The following is a 17,339-nucleotide window of genomic DNA, read 5'->3' on the forward strand; positions in this document are numbered from 1 at the left end:
TAACTTTATATGTAAGTTCCTACCTATATATTCCTAGATCTACAGTTTCTACACGAAAAGAAGTAGTGGAAATCCTGGCAGTGGCTCAAAAAGAAACATTTTGGTGTTGTTGCCCACAGAATGCCCTGGTATCATATAAACTGTAACTAAGAGGGAATAGACTGTTGTTGTAAAGAGTCATGGCAGAAAGCAAAGCTCTTAATCCACTGGTCAGTAAACTGCCAGCTATCATTCATTCACTGATGGATGAACTTTAGGAAAAACAATAACAATGTCTCCTCCCAACACAGTAAAACTGAAATTGATTGTCGCAAATTATGGAGGCACAGTACAGAAGCAGACTGGCTGAAAAAGCAGAAAGGAGATCCTGATGTCTCTGATGTGTCCGTTGTGCCTTACAGGGACTGTAGTCATACAGATTTGAGGGAGAAGATAGTTAACAGCTCTATTCTTCTCAGGCTCTCCTGTTTTGCTGAAAGCGTCTTTAAAAAAATTGGACAAAAAAGATTAATGTATTAATAATCCAGTTTTAGAACTGCATGATTTTACAATATGTATCTGCAAACTACCATCTGTCGATTCTTAAAAGTTTTACTTTTTGATGTAACCTTTTTTTAGTGAAAACACTTGAAGAACCTGAATCACTAAATAAAAGAAACATAAAGCCTTTTTATTATTCTAATATTAAGGTGGTGGGATCAAGCTTTGACATAAGAGAGAAAACATTTCTGTATTACGCAGCACCGATTAAAAAAAACATGCTGTGGGTTCAGCAGTCTTAAACGATGTGTTATTGTGTTATAACCGCTTTATAGAGAGAGATCATTTGAAGATATGAATTAAAAAAATACTCTTTGAAGTCTCTGTGGGCTTGAAAAAAAAAATGTCGGTGTTAATACATCTGTTTGCTGTCAGGCTTACACAAAGCACCCAGGCAAACAAATGTGACTGTCAGAGTAAAACAGACATTACGTTTCTATTGACAGCCACAGTCTTCTGGGACAGAAAGCAGCTATTCTGCAATCAATAATTGAACATGGCTTTGGTGTTTATGCTCAGAGCAAAAATGAATGGTCTGTATTTATGAATTGTTCATGAGGAGACTTTAACAAGAGCTGGGAGCTCTCAGAGCGATTGTTATTGAAATCCAGTCCAACCATAACAGCAGGAAAACTAAAGTGATACTTCTTATTGTAGAGGGAAGGTTAAAAAAAAATGAATTTTTTTTTTATCATTATATCTAAATATCACCAATAAGGAACATAAGAGAATATTATGATCAGAGAACATTTCAAAACAAACATTCAGCAGTTTTTTTTCAGCTGAATTTAAATACCTAATCTTTGGAGTGGTAGGCACTAATGTTAGAGCTTCAAAGGGCCACTCACAGTTAAAGGTATCATAGTGGATTTTCGCAATTTTTTTTAAAAGACCCGCCCTCTCCTCTTTAAAAAAAAAATGCATGTGCACAGAGAGCATGCAGGAGCCCATTTCTCCTCGTGCACGCTCCGATTAAAAGTTGCTGTTTGAATCGCTCATACAAGCTTACTTTCAAAAAAAAGATTTGCAATTTTTCCACTATGTCAGACTCAACACCTGTAAGTGTAAGTGAAAATGGGGAAGAGCACATACGAAGGCCTTAGGTAAACATATCACCAGAATGATTGACAATTAGGAGGACCACTTATTTAGATGATCCACTCGGGAAAAGAAAATTCTTCACAATTAAATACCTTTAATTGCATTCTCTACCCTATTGGCTCGTCATTTAATCCTTGCTAACAGGAAGTCCCCCTCACTTCCAAAACATTCTAAATGTCTTTCCTTCAGCTGGAAACGTTTAGGACTACAGTCCAAAATCCAAAGGTAACATTTCAGAGATTTGGCAACCCTTTTTGGACTAGTATGAAAATGAGTTTGATGCACACTCTTTAAATTAGTAAATATATCATATTCTCCTCCGTTTGTTTTTTTTTTTGTTTTTTGCTGGTTTGCTTTACAGTTTTGGTTTCCTTTAAAGGAAAAGTTATTTGAGATATCTGCATTTAAACTCAATTTTGTTTTGATTGGTTATCATTTTGTGGTGGTTATGGTAAACAGAAGTGTATAAAACAATTTTTTCCTCGACTACTTGCCCTAGAATTTTAATAGAGTGTACATTGAGCTGTATCTTTTGTTTATTTACTGATTGCTCAGTTAATGGAAAACATTTTGAAATTAACATTAGCGTATTAAATGCTTTTAGTACACTGTGTATCAAACTGTTCCGCCTCATTCAAAATTGTATTTTATGTGAAACCTAAATAAACTATATTGTTTCATAGTACAGATGTAAAAGTATGAAAGTCTTGTATCATAGTTATCAATTTAAAGTTGCCATGTCTATTGTCTTTGCTACAGGTCAATTACCTTTTGGCAGTACGTACCGCCATTTGAAAACTCACTATTTTGTGTTTTCCTTCTTAATTTTTTTTATTTTTTAATAACAAAAAAATATACCTATTTGTACTGTTAATTTTAAACTGTTGGACGTCAGTTTATCTTTGTAGTCATGTAGTTTTAATTTATAAATACCCATAAAATGCTTAAAATCTGTATAAGTTACATGTTTTCTTCTAAAAACATTCATTTAGGCTCTGATCTCCATGAGATGCGACTTATTATGAACCTTGATTGAATCCAGCTATCAAGAAGCAAATGTTAGTTTGTGTGAATTATTCTCACATAACTTTGTACCCTGCCAAACTAATATAAATAGATTATAACTCTTCTCTTTAACTCATCAGTCATCAAAGCAGATATAAAATGAACCATTTGGTGGGTAGCAGATAGGTTCATTTCATTACTTACTTTTTTAAACTTCCATACATGCATTCTCTGCAGGCCGTCCCTTTATCCAAAAACGTGACAGTTTCTGATGCTGTCAATCAGTTACTGTAAAATTACCCTCAGGACTAAGTGTATTTATAAATGGTTGTCCTGGTTGGCTCTGGTTGGTGGAAGTAATCTTATATGGCTTTCCTAGTAATTTAATCTAAAGTATAATTGCTACTTTTAATTATGGTAACCAAAAGGGCTGCAACTAATGATTATTTTGCAAAACAATTAATCTGTTAATTATTTCTTTGATCAATAATCGGAGAGCCAAAGGTTCCTTAAAGATTTTTTGAGATTAAACCAGGTGAAACTAAAATGTTTCCGCTTGAGGAGCTCTGGATTTAACACACTGACAGAAAATCTTAAATACATATTTTTTAAATATCTTTTTAACGATTTTGATATAATTACTGCTCTAAGTGGGTCGTTCTGTCAGCTGGATGGATGGATGGATGGACGGACCAGCGAATAGAACTGCACAAGATGTTCCAGTCAATATGTTCCATTTTTTTTCTCTTCAAATCAACAAGATAACATAAGAAGAGGCTGAAACAGGAATAAAAATTTAACCTTCATTCATTTGTAAGACAAACATCTTTTAGTAGGAGAGTTTCTTTAATTAAATTGAACTGGAGCGGATTCCAAAAAAAGTTGCTACTTGTTGATTTGGGCTTTAAATGGGAAGCCAACCCATCACGGGGGAATTGCTGCTAAAGACGATACACTTATTTTCATCCTAATCTTCCACAAGTTTTATCTCATTACATCCAATACAAGCCTGAAATCCAGAAACAAATTTAAACGAAATAAAATGATACAGATGCTAACAAGCAGAAAATATGCTGAAACTTTTAATAAAGATAAGAAATGTGGCCTTATACTAAGTGTTGTTTTCCATACTGATAAGGAGATGCGCTCTGTCGAAGCCAAAGCCCTAATTAATTCCTATAGTATAATTTGACCTTTCAAGGAAATTTAAGGAACCTTATAATTAAAATGAGGAAAGCAAAACAAAGTGTGACCACATTTTTTGTCACAGCCAGGCTAATTGGGAACATATAACTGAAAGAGATGATACAATAAATCATTAGTGTCTGTCTTATTGTTCCCCTTAACCCATTTCTCTTTGTCTCACGTGACCCAGATCCTTTAAATCCTGTTTCCTGTGCCGTTTTACTCACTAATTGGCTCTATGAGAGTTGCTGCAGGGCAACAAGCTATAGCTTTTTTTCAAAGTTTTTTTTTTCCTTCCAAATAAAGACACAAACTGGATAGAGTGAGAGGACAAAACAACACTGAAACACATGCAGCAGAAGCTGCACAAGTAAATCCAGCCCACACAAAAGCTCGACGAACTCAAGTCTTCTCAACACAGAGAATACTTCTAATATTTAAAAATCAACGCACAACATGTCAATCTCTGCTGCTTCAGTGCTTTTCACAGTACGAGCGGCAAGCAGTACCTGACAGCCCCCACATCTGCCAACACTGGGGAATTAAACCCACAGTTTGGTTTTCAACCGGCACACTTGCTGAAGATCTTTGATTTAATCTATTATTCAGTTGTTATGCAACTCTGCTGTCAGCCAGAATCATCCATGTAGTCCCAAAAAAATATGCGATTGCTCTTGAGCTTTATCAAAAAGCAGACAATCACATCGTGACAAGATAAAGGAGGAAACAAAAAAAAAAGAAATACCAGCGTGGTTTGTCAGTTCTTCTACTTGCTGAAATTCAATCACTGATCTGTGGCATGCTCAAAAAGATGTGGGAGGTCAGGATGGCGGCGAGAAAGAAAAACTTTATTTCTAAAAACTGCGCGTTACTAAACTTTCCGTGAATGGTGAGATGAATTTCACATTAATCATTAAACATAACAGAGCTTTCATTTATTCAGTCAACACCTATTTTAATAGTGAAGGCTAAGAATTGTTGTTTGTGAGATGCTATTGGAACCGGAAAAGGTGGGGGAACAGCCCCATCTACTGGTGGATTTAAGTCTAACACCTATAATTTGTTTTAATGATTTGATGGGATTAATGACAAGCAGAAAGCAACAAACCATTTTAATGTCAAGGAATAATGATACATTGTTTTCTTTTTGCAAATAAAATCAAATCTAAAAACAAATGTCTGTATTTATGTTAATATTGAAACTGTGCCCAACTCTTTCCAGAACTTTTCTAATTAGTCAATAGCATAATAAAGTCTGGAAATAAATCTTTGTGTGAAGTTTGCTGCTACAGTTAATGTATCAACAAACCTCTGGATAAAGGTAAAGGAACACACCAGGCGGGTCGGTGTAAATCTATAGCATTTTAAAGCAGAACATCTCAGGCAGCAGATCAATTCTCAAGACTTCAATAAGTTACCATTTGTTAATTGTTTGTGAGTCGGTCTCCCCTGCCCATTGTTTTTGAGCATCCCCTCAGCATGATGCTAACACCACCATGTAACACCATGGAAGAATACGGTCATGGTGATTTTCAGAATAGCTTATCCAACATTTTAGTCCCATCTGACCATTAAACCTTCTTCCACATGTTTGCTTTGTTCCCAATAGTTTTTATTTTTGCTTTAGAAGAGATTTTTGAGCGATTTCTGAATATTTTCATCGGATCTGTTTCACTGTAGCCAGATCTCAGGATACATGATTAGCAGCCGTCTTATTACCACATGCTCCCCTAGTTAGCATTGGCCCTTTTCCCTGATATATGTTTCCCTTTTTAGCCTCGGAGGTTAAGAATTTGGCCGTTTCCTTTTCATTTTTAAATTAGAGATTGAATAATGCTCTGCAAGATGTTCCAGGTTAGAAAAAATGTTCTGCAACCTAATCCTGCTGTAAACATGCCGACATTCTTATCTCTGATGTTTTTGCTTTGTTGCTTGGTCTTCATAATTCTTTTTGTTCCCTTGTGTTCTCTAAAAACTATCTGAAGCAGAACAGATAGTCATTTAAGATTTAAATACCTGCAGTAGGTGGCTTCTTAATAAAATGAGGAGGCTCGCTCAATTCTAGGAGTATATGAGCAAAGGAAATTGAATGCACTCCATGCTTTTCAGATTTATATTTGTCAAATAAAATGCTTTAAGCCACGGATAATTTTTGCAAGGCAAAGAATTGGAAGTTTGTTATTTAGCAGGTAAGCTAAACACTATTTAACAGCAGTTAAGATTGATTTTAATTAGCTGGATTTACTGGGTAAGGATGACTTCATGTTTTCATGTCTACATTCTTACCATACACCTCTGGCTGCTTTGGACTGGAATAATGGATGTTGATCAGAGCCTAAAGAAGACAAAAATCAAGGTAAAAAAAAAAAGACACAGCAAGATTACATTGCTTTTATTTAAATAAATTGAGTCACAGTCAAACCCTAACTCACCAGGATCTGGAGCATCGGGCTGAAGAGCAGGGAAATCATTTTCAAACACAAACGTGCTGTCATAGCTTGGATTTACCTGGACGGATTTATACAGCAGGTTTAACCCAGAAGGAAGCAAAATACACAAAGATGACTCTAAAACATTTATGAAACAGTGTAGTGACAAAATCAATATTGATGACATCCGTTGGATTGTTCACAGCCAGAGTTCAATGGTTATGTTTAATTTGTTTTATTATTCATGCAAGTCTTCCTACCTCTCCGTTAGCTCTTGTGTTTCCAGGACAGAGAGGGTTCCGGGGATCATATCTGGGTATTTGCTCCTCAGGAGGTTTCTCTACCTGCCCAGCCCAGGGTCTCTTCATGCGGTGGGCGGACACCAGGACCCAGCTGTCTCTCAGTGGGTTGTAACGCAGGTGCTGGTGCTCTGGTGATACAAAAGTGGCAAAGTAAAGCAACACACAGAATAAAAGCACAGGGGATTGTGGGATGCAGTCTCAGATCTGGATTTGGTGCATCTAGTATGATGTTAGAGAAAGGCCAGTCATACTAAATTCCATTAGGAAAACCATTCCAACATCATGATACTGCCATCATCATCATGGACTGCTGCCCTATTGGAAGAGGCTTTGCAGCATTCGATGAAGGACCAGCAGCTTCTGCAACAGCTTTTTCCCCACTGCCATAAAACTGTTGAACTGTTTTTAAAATCCCTGGAAATAGAACTCAACTCAAAATTTTTTCTGCATTTTGCACCATATATATTTATTTATTTTGCACTGCTCTGAACCTTCCATATCAATGCCTTTTGCATCATGTCTTTAAACTGGTTTTCCTTTTCTGCTACACTGTTTACATTTTGATCACCGCTGCACTTTAAAAATGGAAATCACTGCTAAGCAGCCGATTCACTGTTAAAAAAAGCTTTATGCATCAAAATTTTGTCTTAAGTTTGTCTAAGTCCAAGTCTATCATCATGCAGAAGGGATGAAAATATGTAACATGACAACTGCCACCATGTTTTGCTGTGTTTCATTTTGTTTTCCTCCACCTGATTATTTTCATGCATAGTACACTAGAATCAACAAAATGGTTACAGGGGATTGCTTAAGGCTTTTGCCAGACTTGTTCATTTAGAAGCTTGTTAGCCTGGAAATGTTGGTTTACAACCGATGCTTGATGTAAACCTTTCCACCTCAATATTCCAGAGCTTCTTCCCATTTACTTGGAAGTGTTTTCTGAGCTGTTTGCTGCTTCTGAAGTCACTGGTTTCACTCTACGTTTTTAAAGGAGGTCTGAAAATATTCCACACTTTCCTATTTGCAAATAAAATCAAAAGTTTCCATTATTTTAGTTCTGCTTGACAATTATCCTCTAGTCTTGTAGATTAAATCAAATCAAATGAAAAAGCTGATAAATTCCTGATTTTAATACAGTTTTTATAGCAAAGGTAGTAGCCTCAAACAATATGACCGCTTTGTGTCGAGGTCTGAAACCATGAATCTTCAGCTTTCTGTCTACTTTTATGCAGATCCAAACACTGCAACATTACGCATTTGTATGTCTAATTGTCTCTGACATACTATCCCAGTTGCTTTCTCCTATAAATAATATTTTACTGGACAGATAAGCAGATGAGAAAGACTTTATAGTATAGAAAAGGAAAGAAGAGATTAATTCAGACTCATTTAAAATAGCAACACAGTCTGAAAGGTTACAAGTTAAACATGTAGGAAACCGGTAAATCTGAAGTGTTTTGGGTTTTGTTTGTAAACATACACACATTAGTACTGGAGGAGGATTAGAGCCACTGAAAAAATAAAAAAAGTTAACTGATATTCTACATTTTGTTTCAGTATAATATGAAAAAAAGTCAGAATTCTGACTTTAATCTCAGAATTCTAACTGTTTCCTGACAGCTAACACCAGGGATGCACGATACTGGGATTTTGGCCGATATCCGATAAGCCGATATTTTAAAACTCATGTAGAAGATAACAGATATCGATACCGATGTTAAAGCTGGACAAAAATAAGTAGTCATTGAAAATAGCAGTTTTGTTATCCATTTCTGACACTTTGAAAAATAATATACTCAAATATATTTTCATATGCTGATATCAAATTGATTTTTAAAAACGCGGTATCTATTTTACTTTCAAAATCTCGTGAAATTTCATCGTTCTGTTACAAACTCTCGTGATACTTTGCAAATTCTTGTGAGATTTTGTTAGTAAAATAGATCGATACCGCGTCAATACATCAACATATAAAAATATGGCAAAATTTCATGAATTTTCGGGGGATTTCGTAGCATAACGATGACATATAGCAATATTTCATTAGTAAAAGAGATTGATATGGTGTTTTTAAATGGCAATATATCAGCATATGAAGATATTGTGATATTTTAATGTATCAACATTTTTCCCTCGTCTTTAGAAGTTTTTAAGTCTGTAAAAAAGAAGTTTTTGAGGAAAAAGAAGTAGTATTTTTTTTTTTTTTTTTTTAGACTTTAGAAACTCAGAAGCTGATCAAATATCGGGTTAAATATCGGTGGGGTGGCCGATGTCCGATATTCAGTTTTAAGGCCGATACCGATAGGGGGCCGATTATATCGTGCATCCCTAGCTAACACACAAGCTGTAGCCATGTCTGTTTTGGGGATGTTCTCTCTTGTTTTAATCCACTTCTGCTCTTCCATTAATAAATAGCATCACCGGGGACCCCTCAGGCATGTAAAAAGTTGCCTAATTGCATCATTTTCCACCAATGTGTTACTGGCCCTCCCAAACAACTCACATCTTTGTCAGTGAAGCTGAGAGCTCCCACATCTCTTCCTTTATGGTGACCATCTACATTAAGATCCAAAATTCTGGAATTTAAGTCAGAATTCTAAAATTAAAGTCAGAATTCTGAAATTAAAGTCACAATTCTGAGATTAAGATCCAAAACTCTGGAATTTAAGTCAGAACTCATAGATTATAATCTAAAATTCTGGAATTCAAGTCAGAATTCTGAGATTAAAGTCACAATTCTGAGATTAAGCTCCAAAATTCTGGAGTTTAAGATCCAAAATTCTGGAATTTAAGTCTGAATACGGAGATTAAATTCCAGAATTCTGAGATTAAAGTCAGAATTCTGAGATTAAGATCCAAAATTCTGGAGTTTAAGATCCAAAATTCTGGAATTTAAATCAGAATTCAGAGATTAAAATCTAAAATTCTGGAATTTAAGTCAGAATTCTGAGAAAAAAGTCAGGATTCTGACTTTAATCTCAAAATTCTGACTTTTTCATATATTAAACTGAAATAACATTTAAAAATCAGTAAACTTTTTTGAGTGTCCCTAATCCTCTTCCGTACATTAGAGTTGTGCCTTTTCTTCTATATATATTTTTTTTAATAACTCGTATTATTTCCTTCTTCCTGCATTTCCACAGATATCGAGAACTTGCGCCAAAAGTAACATTACAGTAAAACATCGATACAAAACAGTTCAAATCTGCTGGATGTTCAACGTATACATTATAAGCAAGACATGGATTAGTTATTGGGGAGAAAAACTGCAAAAACGGCATTTTGCAGAAATATAAACAACAGGAAGCAAAGTCACGTGAGATAAAGCAGACAGCTGATTCCCTGTCAAACAAAGAGCTTTAATCTAAGCACTGTAACACTTTGATTCCATGTTTTGACCATGAGCTGGATAAACATTCATGTTTAGATAGACTGCAGCAGCAGTCAGGTGTTTGTTGAGTCTCCAGCTTGAAATCCTGGATGAATGAAGCTGGAAGCGGAATGATCGGTACATACCTTTGGGATCAAAGCTGGGATCTGGAACACCGCTCATGATCTCTGTTTAAAAGCTCTTCTTCGATGTAGTACGAAGTAATCATTAACTCGAAGTGAACTTTAGCATGGTCCCACACTGTTCAGCCGTAGCCTTTTAGCCTATGGAGGAGCAGAACCAGCGGAAAGGCGTGCCGTTTGGGACGGATCACTGTAGAGCAGGAATATGAATGACTTTATTATTTACATAGTAAAAAAACAAGAATCTAAAAACTGTAGCAAATATAAACTCCTGATTCAGGTCTTTATTTGTGTTTATGTAATAATTTAAAACATGAATAAAAACATCAGGCTTGAGCTGTGTGCTGGTAACCTTGCACCAGCTACGCCCACCGGCTATGAGCCGATCGCGGTCGAGCCAATTGAATCTGCCGACTCGATTAGGTGAACGATTTGTCAGTGCAGTCAGATTCTTCTTCTTGTGTCGTATGGCGGTTGGCAAACAACTTTTTGATGCATTACCGCCACCAACTGAAATGGAGTGTGAATCTGGAATAACCTAATTCAATATCCTACTACATATTACTAAACTAAAAAAAACAACTAAATCCTCTTTAACAAATTTGTCTTTTTAAGAAATCTCAATAATAAGGGGAAAACCCTCTGATCTAGAATCCAAGTCTAAATGGTATTTTAACTTTAATTTATTGACTTGTAATCCGTTTATCAGTTCAACTCTATCATTTACAACAAGTGCAAAACAATATGACATTCTCCACTGTTTCTTCTTGAAAACAAAAATCACACTTCCCTGTATCATGTTTCCCTATTTCAAACAAACTGTAACCTTGATATCACTATTTCCTCCTTTCTATTCCTTGCTGTTTTTCTCATAAAGCCAACTTTTCTTTGAATATTATAAAACCATCTACCAGTTCTTTCTTCGTGCAGTTGGGATGCCTCCGTGTCAGCAACCGATAGAATCCTATCCTATCATTAGCTGCATTTAAATATTCAAAATAAGGAGCATCTAATACTTTTGACTTGGCTGTCTTTGAATAATTACATATATTAATAATTAAAGTTGGGAAATAGTTGTAGGATACAGTGATGTTTGAACCGTTTGAACAGTATTGCATGACATAGAATAGAAAATATTGTAAGACAACATCAACGGACTATTATAACTTTTAGCATTGAGTTCATTTGCAAAGATAATCGTCAATTTGTCCATGTGGGCATGCTTCTTCACAAACAAAGGAACTTTAAAGATGGAGTGTGAACAAAACGGAAAAGTCTTGCAGGACCAAAGCCACAACAGAATCAGACAGGTTTTATTTAGAGGCGTGCTGTTGCATAATAGGGGATTCAATGGGTTGCAATTTCAAGCACAACTACATAGTGATAGTAAGCCAGTAGCGTTTCATCTGTGAAAATATGTGGTACTTGGGCCACTATTAATTAAGGAACGTCTGAATGCAACCTGTGCTGGATTTAATTTAGAGGTATAAGCTTTGTGGAGATTAAAATACATGCATGCCAAACTTTACAGATTTTTCTTTTTCCTTTTTATTTTAAAAGCATGTTTCATTCTCTGTCTTGCTTTGGTTTTTTACTACTTCTTTTTTTTTCTATTTGACATTGGTCTATAAAGTTTGTTGTTGTAACACATAACCCATTTTTGAGATGGTTAAATACATTTCCTATGGCTATGGCTTGCTAAGTGAATCTAAACTAGGTGATATCCCACCAAATGAAGACTCTTAGGGTGTGTGTGTGAATGCTAGAGGATGGCTAGGATATATGTTTATCTTCTTTACAAGAATATTTCAGATGAAATTAAGTGAATGATCATATGGAAAAGAAGATATTCTAGAATCTAAATGCTTTAATAATGATTAACCAGAACCCCATTTTATAATTTTTTCCAATGATCACTGAAATTAAAGCTAATTATCATTTTATTACTCATCATCAATTAAACAAGAGTACCGGATCAGAATTAGTTTAAACAATAATCTTTTCTAAGCATCTAAAACTTTTGTCCCAGCAGCACACTAATTGATTGATCTTTGGGAATAGTCGTCTGGTATCAAACTCGCATTTTTCTTTGTCATAGGCTGAATTGGTCATGGGTTGCTCTGTATAAATAATTATAAAATCTGTACAATCAAATTAAAAGGCAGTAAAGAAGATAGATATGTGCAATTAGGGTCCATAAATGTATATTTTATATAATCACTCTGATATGATTATTTGCAAGTAAGTACACACTCACACATGTGGGTTTGATTGTGAAGAGCTGATAAGTAGCTGAAAGATCTTTGCCAAAAGAACCCGATCTCCAAAAGTAATCTAAAGTCCCATCATGTTGCTTACGTTGCAACCCGAGATCTGTGATTGGTTGATTTGCCCTGTCGCGCGCTCACGTCATAAGGAAGAATCAACCAGTTAGCAACCTGCCTGCCCGCATGTAGCCTAACCTGCTGCTGTCTTCTTCTTGTTTTGTTAGTAGTAATGGGTTTAATCAAAGCCAGCCTTAGACTGTTATCGCTCTGTGCAGTTGGCGTCCTGCTGGTGCTCCTGCTGCGGCATTGGATGGCCAGTAAGCAGTACGTTTTTAGCAAAGAAGATGTTGCTAAGTTGGCCAAGCAGTACGCAGGTAAGTTTTAAATGTCAGTCTGGTTCTCCTGTTCTCTTGGGTTTTGCTTTAGCGAGGCTAAAAATCTAATAATTTGTTCCTGTAATCATTTTCAGGGCAGGACCATGAGCAGGCTTTCTCTAAAGTGGTGGTGGAGCTCAGGAAGAGGTAACGATGCCAGCTGAGTTAGGGAGGGTCTCCACATGGTTCACTTAGGATGCTTCCATTGATTCAACAGGGGCGAAGCTAGAAGGTGGGGGCAGGGCCCCCCTCCTTAGCCAATCATTAGTCACGCAGCTCTCTAATAGATGGTTAACCCTCCAGAGGGTGGCGGCAGAAATACAAAGTAAATGTTCTAACATAACATTTTAATCGTTAGTATATTAACGATAAGGTGACACTAAAAATACAATAATTATTATATAAATATACTACCATTAAAGTCATAGGGAAATCATATTTAAATGTCAAATCATTCTGGCTTAAACATGTATATAAATGTACTTTTTATCAGTCTATATTGTCCCAAAATATAAAAAATGTCTTTAAAAAAAATCTGTTTTTTTGTTTGTTTTGTTTTTTCTGTTATTTTATGCAGGCCAGTTAGTTATACGTCAGCTTGTACACCTAAATTCAGCCAGTCGTATATCTCAGTACCTAATGGCAGTCATGCTACCTCTGGCAAGCACATAGAGGGCTGAGCAGCCTTCCAAAGAAATGCCACCCCACACCATTACTGACCCACTACCAAACCAGTCATACTGAAGGATGTTGCAGGCAGCAGATCGCTCTCCATGGTGTCTCCAGATTCTGTCACATGTGCTCAGTGTGAACCTGCTTTCAGCTGTGCTCTGCACAGGTGTTCTCTGGCAAATGCCAACCATCGTACACGGTGTTGGGCTGTGAGCACAACCCCTATGTGTGGTCGTCAGGCCCTCATACCACCCTCATTAAGTGGGTTTCTAGCCGTTTGTGCAGACAAATGCAAATTTCTGGCATGCTGGAGGTCATTTTGCAGGGTTCTGGCAGGGCTTCTCCTGTTGCTGCTTGCACAAATGCAGAAACGTAGCGGTCCTGATACTGGGTTGTTGTCTTCCTACGGCCTCCTCCACATCTCCTGGTGTACCAGCCTGTTTCCTGGTAGCGCCTCCAGCCTCTGGACCCTACTCTGAAAGACACGGCAAAACTTCTTGCCACAGCTCATATTGATGTCCCATCCTGGATGAGCTGCACTGCCTGAGCCACTTGTGACGGTTTTAGAGTCTGTCTCATGCTAATATGACTGGGAAAGCACCACTAACATTCAGAAGTGACCACAACATCAGCCAGAAAGCATAGGTACTTAGAAGTGGTCCTCACCTGCAGAACCACTCATTAACTGTTGCTAGTCTCGCTTATTGTCAATAATTTCTACCTGTTGTCTATAACATTTACATAACAACATGTGAAATGACAATTATTATTCCTTCCTAAGTGGACAGTGTGATTTCACAGACATTGCTTTATCTTTTTTATATATTTTTAGCAGTATATATTTGGATTTAACTGAATAAAATAGGATGAGGCTCAAGGGGGATGAATATTTTCTAGTTATGGAGTAGTTGCTTTGTTTTCATAAAGGCTAATAAGTGGATCTGAACCAGGTATCCGGGTCACATCCTGCCAGATGAGGACTTGCAGTGGGTGTTTGTGAATGCTGGAGGCTGGATGGGCTCCATGTGTCTCCTCCATGCCTCCCTCACAGAGTACGTGTTGCTGTTTGGTACTGCGGTGGACACTGGAGGACACTCGGGTAAGGAACTGTGAGGTTACATTAACTTTACCTCTTTTTTTCATATATATAATTTAGACTTTCTAAAACTTTATTTGTTCTTTATGATGGTTTCTGTTTGTCAGGTCGATACTGGGCAGAGATCTCTGACACCATCATCTCAGGTACCTTTAGGCAGTGGAAGGAGGGAACTACCAAGAGTGAAATATACTATCCAGGTAATGGATGAAAAGATTTACATTCACACATGTAGTCGTTGTTGATGTATTTGCAGCTATTAAAACTTTCAATTTTTCCATTCTTAATAAAATATAAAGTTTTTGTCATTTAAAAAAAATGTACCGCTTTAAAGCTTTTTCCATATTTAATGACAAAAAGATGTGAAAAAGGTGAAAAAGACAAAAGCTACAATAACCTTTTTTTTTTTGATGGCAACCCAATTTTAAATGTTAACTGATTTTATGTTAAATGTATTGTATTTGCATTTTCTTGACATTTATATCAGTTAGTAAAGCTAAAGTTTTATAAAGGATCTCTGTATAAATGTTTAAAAAAAATGCAATAAAATTTCCAGGATTATTTTTATAGCCTACAGGAAAAAACGGCATAATTTGGGAACACATTGGACAATAATGACAAAAACTCCCCATTTCCATTTGAAAAATGATTATTAAGCATTTCTTTACATTCATAATATTTCCTCTCAGGTGACACAATCGTTCATGAAGTGGGCGAAGCCACGTCGGTCCAGTGGAGCTCCGGGACGTGGATGGTGGAGTACGGTAGAGGCTTCATCCCCTCCACCCTTGGCTTTGCTCTGGCAGACACCCTGTTCAGCACCCAGGACTTTGTCACAATGTTCTACACGGTACGCGTCTACGTAAAGGCGCTGATGCTGGAGGCCGGCACGTTGCTTACAGAGGCTGGCGTCTTCTGAGGGACGGAAGATGGACGCACACTTGGAAATCGAAACACAATTAAAACCTGCCATTGGGGCGGGGAGTGGTTATGCAAAAATTCCAGCATGTAATTTATGACAATCCAGTTTGCAGTTTGTCATTCGCTTTCAAATCCGGTTAAATATACATTAATTAGTACCTCGTAGCATTAGGACAGGCTGCTCAAGTATAGAAGGTGTTTGAAAATAATTCTGGTTCAATAGTTATTAGGCCTCGTTTCAGATTATTATCGCAAAAACAAACTTTATATCAAGATGTAGTCATGGGTCAGACCAAAACCAGTTAAAATGCCTCAGCACTGTGATATTTTTGCAACCTGCACTACATTTCAGATTTAGATTTTCATCCATAAACTTGAGCAATTAAATAATGAAAACCTGTTAGTTGCACTCTTTCTTTGTTGCTCTGATATTGTGGGTGTAGTGCAAGCTAATATTAACTGGGGTAATTAATCTGCAGCTAGCGCCTCTTGTAGCTTGTTTCCCTAAAAGAAGATAAAATGTCTTTTCAAGTTTCCACACTGGCTCACTCCCTCTCTTCTTTTCATCACCAGAAAGTTTCAATTTTGTCTTTTTTTCCTCGGCTTTCATTCAGCTGACCAATCATGTGCAGCATCAGATGGTAGACTGGGAGAACCGCTTTAAACTATGTGCCAAAGCCAAACTTTTTCAATAAAAGACTTTTAAACAGGAGGAAGGATAACAGTTGATCATGTTTAGTAGTTTTCAAACCATACATTTTAAAAACTAATGAACCATGATACTGCTAACAAGCCCATACCTCATCTTATCTTTATGCAAGTTTATTCTGTGAGGTGGATTTCATAACGATATTTTAAATGCATCACACAAACTAGCACCAGGAAGAGAAATATAATTTTTTTTCTTAATGCACTCTTTCATGTTAGACCGTCCTCTATTCCTTTTATTGAAAACTTATCAAATCTGACAAGATATGTGGATGAAATCTATGTCAATATTCATTGTATTCTATCTGCCAGCTACGAACCCGGTAGCCTTGTTGTAACTACCTTTGATTGTGTTGAGGCAATAACTAAATGACCATTCACACTACATGGGTGTATGCTGTCTATGTCCAATGATTGGAAATCAACTCACATTTATGTTCCGTCAGATTTTAGATGTTTCTCTGAATTAGTTTTAAGATTGATTTAGAAATCATATCACATCTGTGTGGAAGTCTTATTCAGCCCAGGAAACATTGCACTGAAAACCTGTTCTTCCATGTTTTCTTTTTGTGTTTTTTTTTCACTTGATTGTTATAAAAATCTTGTACATCTTTTAAGAATGCATCCTAATGAGGACACTAAATGACAAAAATCACTGTGTTTGGCACCACATGTGAACATCTTAGCAGTGAAATTGGTGACTGTATCTGCAGCTGAACCCAGTATCTCTGAGAAACCAGCCTGCTTTTCTAACATGATGATGAATCATTGGTTATACTGTACTGAATCAGTTTACATGCACACATGTGAGGAACATATTGCTGTATTTCTGTGCAATATAAAGATTGAAACTGATAATGAATATACAAATCTGAATAAAATCAAAGCTGTTTTGATTATGAGTGTGGGTGTTTAATATTTGTTAAGACTTTAAAATAAACTGCTGTGATTTTAAGACCTTTAGGACAGGAAATGTAGTCATAGCAACACTTCATAATTTTTTATTTCATGCATAAATCTTTTCTCTTTGGGTTTAAATTGAACATACTGAGTTGGCCTAAAAGCTCTAATTTATTATAAAAGCATTTAAGTGGGAAAAAATGCCTATACTTTAAAATAGAGAAAAATAAAGATGACTTGGAATAAAACTAACACACACTTTAACTATCCGATGAGATCAGCAACCTAGAATTAGCTTCAAGTTTTAATTTGGAGTTGGGTCTACC

General features: G+C 36.4%; 2 protein-coding genes across 2 annotated transcripts in view; one reads left to right on the top strand and one right to left on the bottom strand.

Annotated features, from left to right (window-relative positions):
• The window catches only part of galt (galactose-1-phosphate uridylyltransferase), a 47,074-nt gene extending 36,760 nt beyond the window's left edge, over nt 1–10,314 (bottom strand). The window contains exons 1-4 of the mRNA XM_015396241.1: nt 10,079–10,314; nt 6,521–6,690; nt 6,264–6,339; nt 6,118–6,166 (exon numbers count right to left, since the gene is read on the bottom strand). Coding sequence (XP_015251727.1) covers nt 6,118–6,166; nt 6,264–6,339; nt 6,521–6,690; nt 10,079–10,115 — 332 coding nt within the window. The 5' untranslated portion in view covers nt 10,116–10,314. The remainder of the gene's footprint in view (nt 1–6,117; nt 6,167–6,263; nt 6,340–6,520; nt 6,691–10,078) is intronic.
• Nucleotides 10,315–12,501: 2,187 nt separating this feature from the next.
• On the top strand, nt 12,502–16,999 carry sigmar1 (sigma non-opioid intracellular receptor 1). Its single transcript, XM_015396239.1, has 5 exons — nt 12,502–12,716; nt 12,812–12,863; nt 14,339–14,487; nt 14,592–14,684; nt 15,174–16,999. Exons 1-5 carry the CDS (start codon nt 12,572–12,574, stop codon nt 15,401–15,403), a joined length of 669 nt encoding a protein of 222 aa, XP_015251725.1. The 5' UTR covers nt 12,502–12,571; the 3' UTR covers nt 15,404–16,999.
• Nucleotides 17,000–17,339: the final 340 nt, after the last annotated feature.

Source organism: Cyprinodon variegatus, unplaced genomic scaffold (assembly GCF_000732505.1).
Source record: "Cyprinodon variegatus isolate N-32 unplaced genomic scaffold, C_variegatus-1.0 Scaffold785, whole genome shotgun sequence".
NCBI lineage: Eukaryota > Metazoa > Chordata > Actinopteri > Cyprinodontiformes > Cyprinodontidae > Cyprinodon > Cyprinodon variegatus.

Excerpts from the sequence above, each read along its gene's own strand:
- sigmar1 (XM_015396239.1), top strand. The coding sequence starts at position 12,572 with ATGGGTTTAATCAAAGCCAGCCTTAGACTGTTATCGCTCTGTGCAGTT. Across the intron at positions 12,717-12,811 it reads GTTGGCCAAGCAGTACGCAG|GGCAGGACCATGAGCAGGCT; the intron begins GTAAGTTTTAAA and ends AATCATTTTCAG. Across the intron at positions 12,864-14,338 it reads GTGGTGGAGCTCAGGAAGAG|GTATCCGGGTCACATCCTGC; the intron begins GTAACGATGCCA and ends GATCTGAACCAG.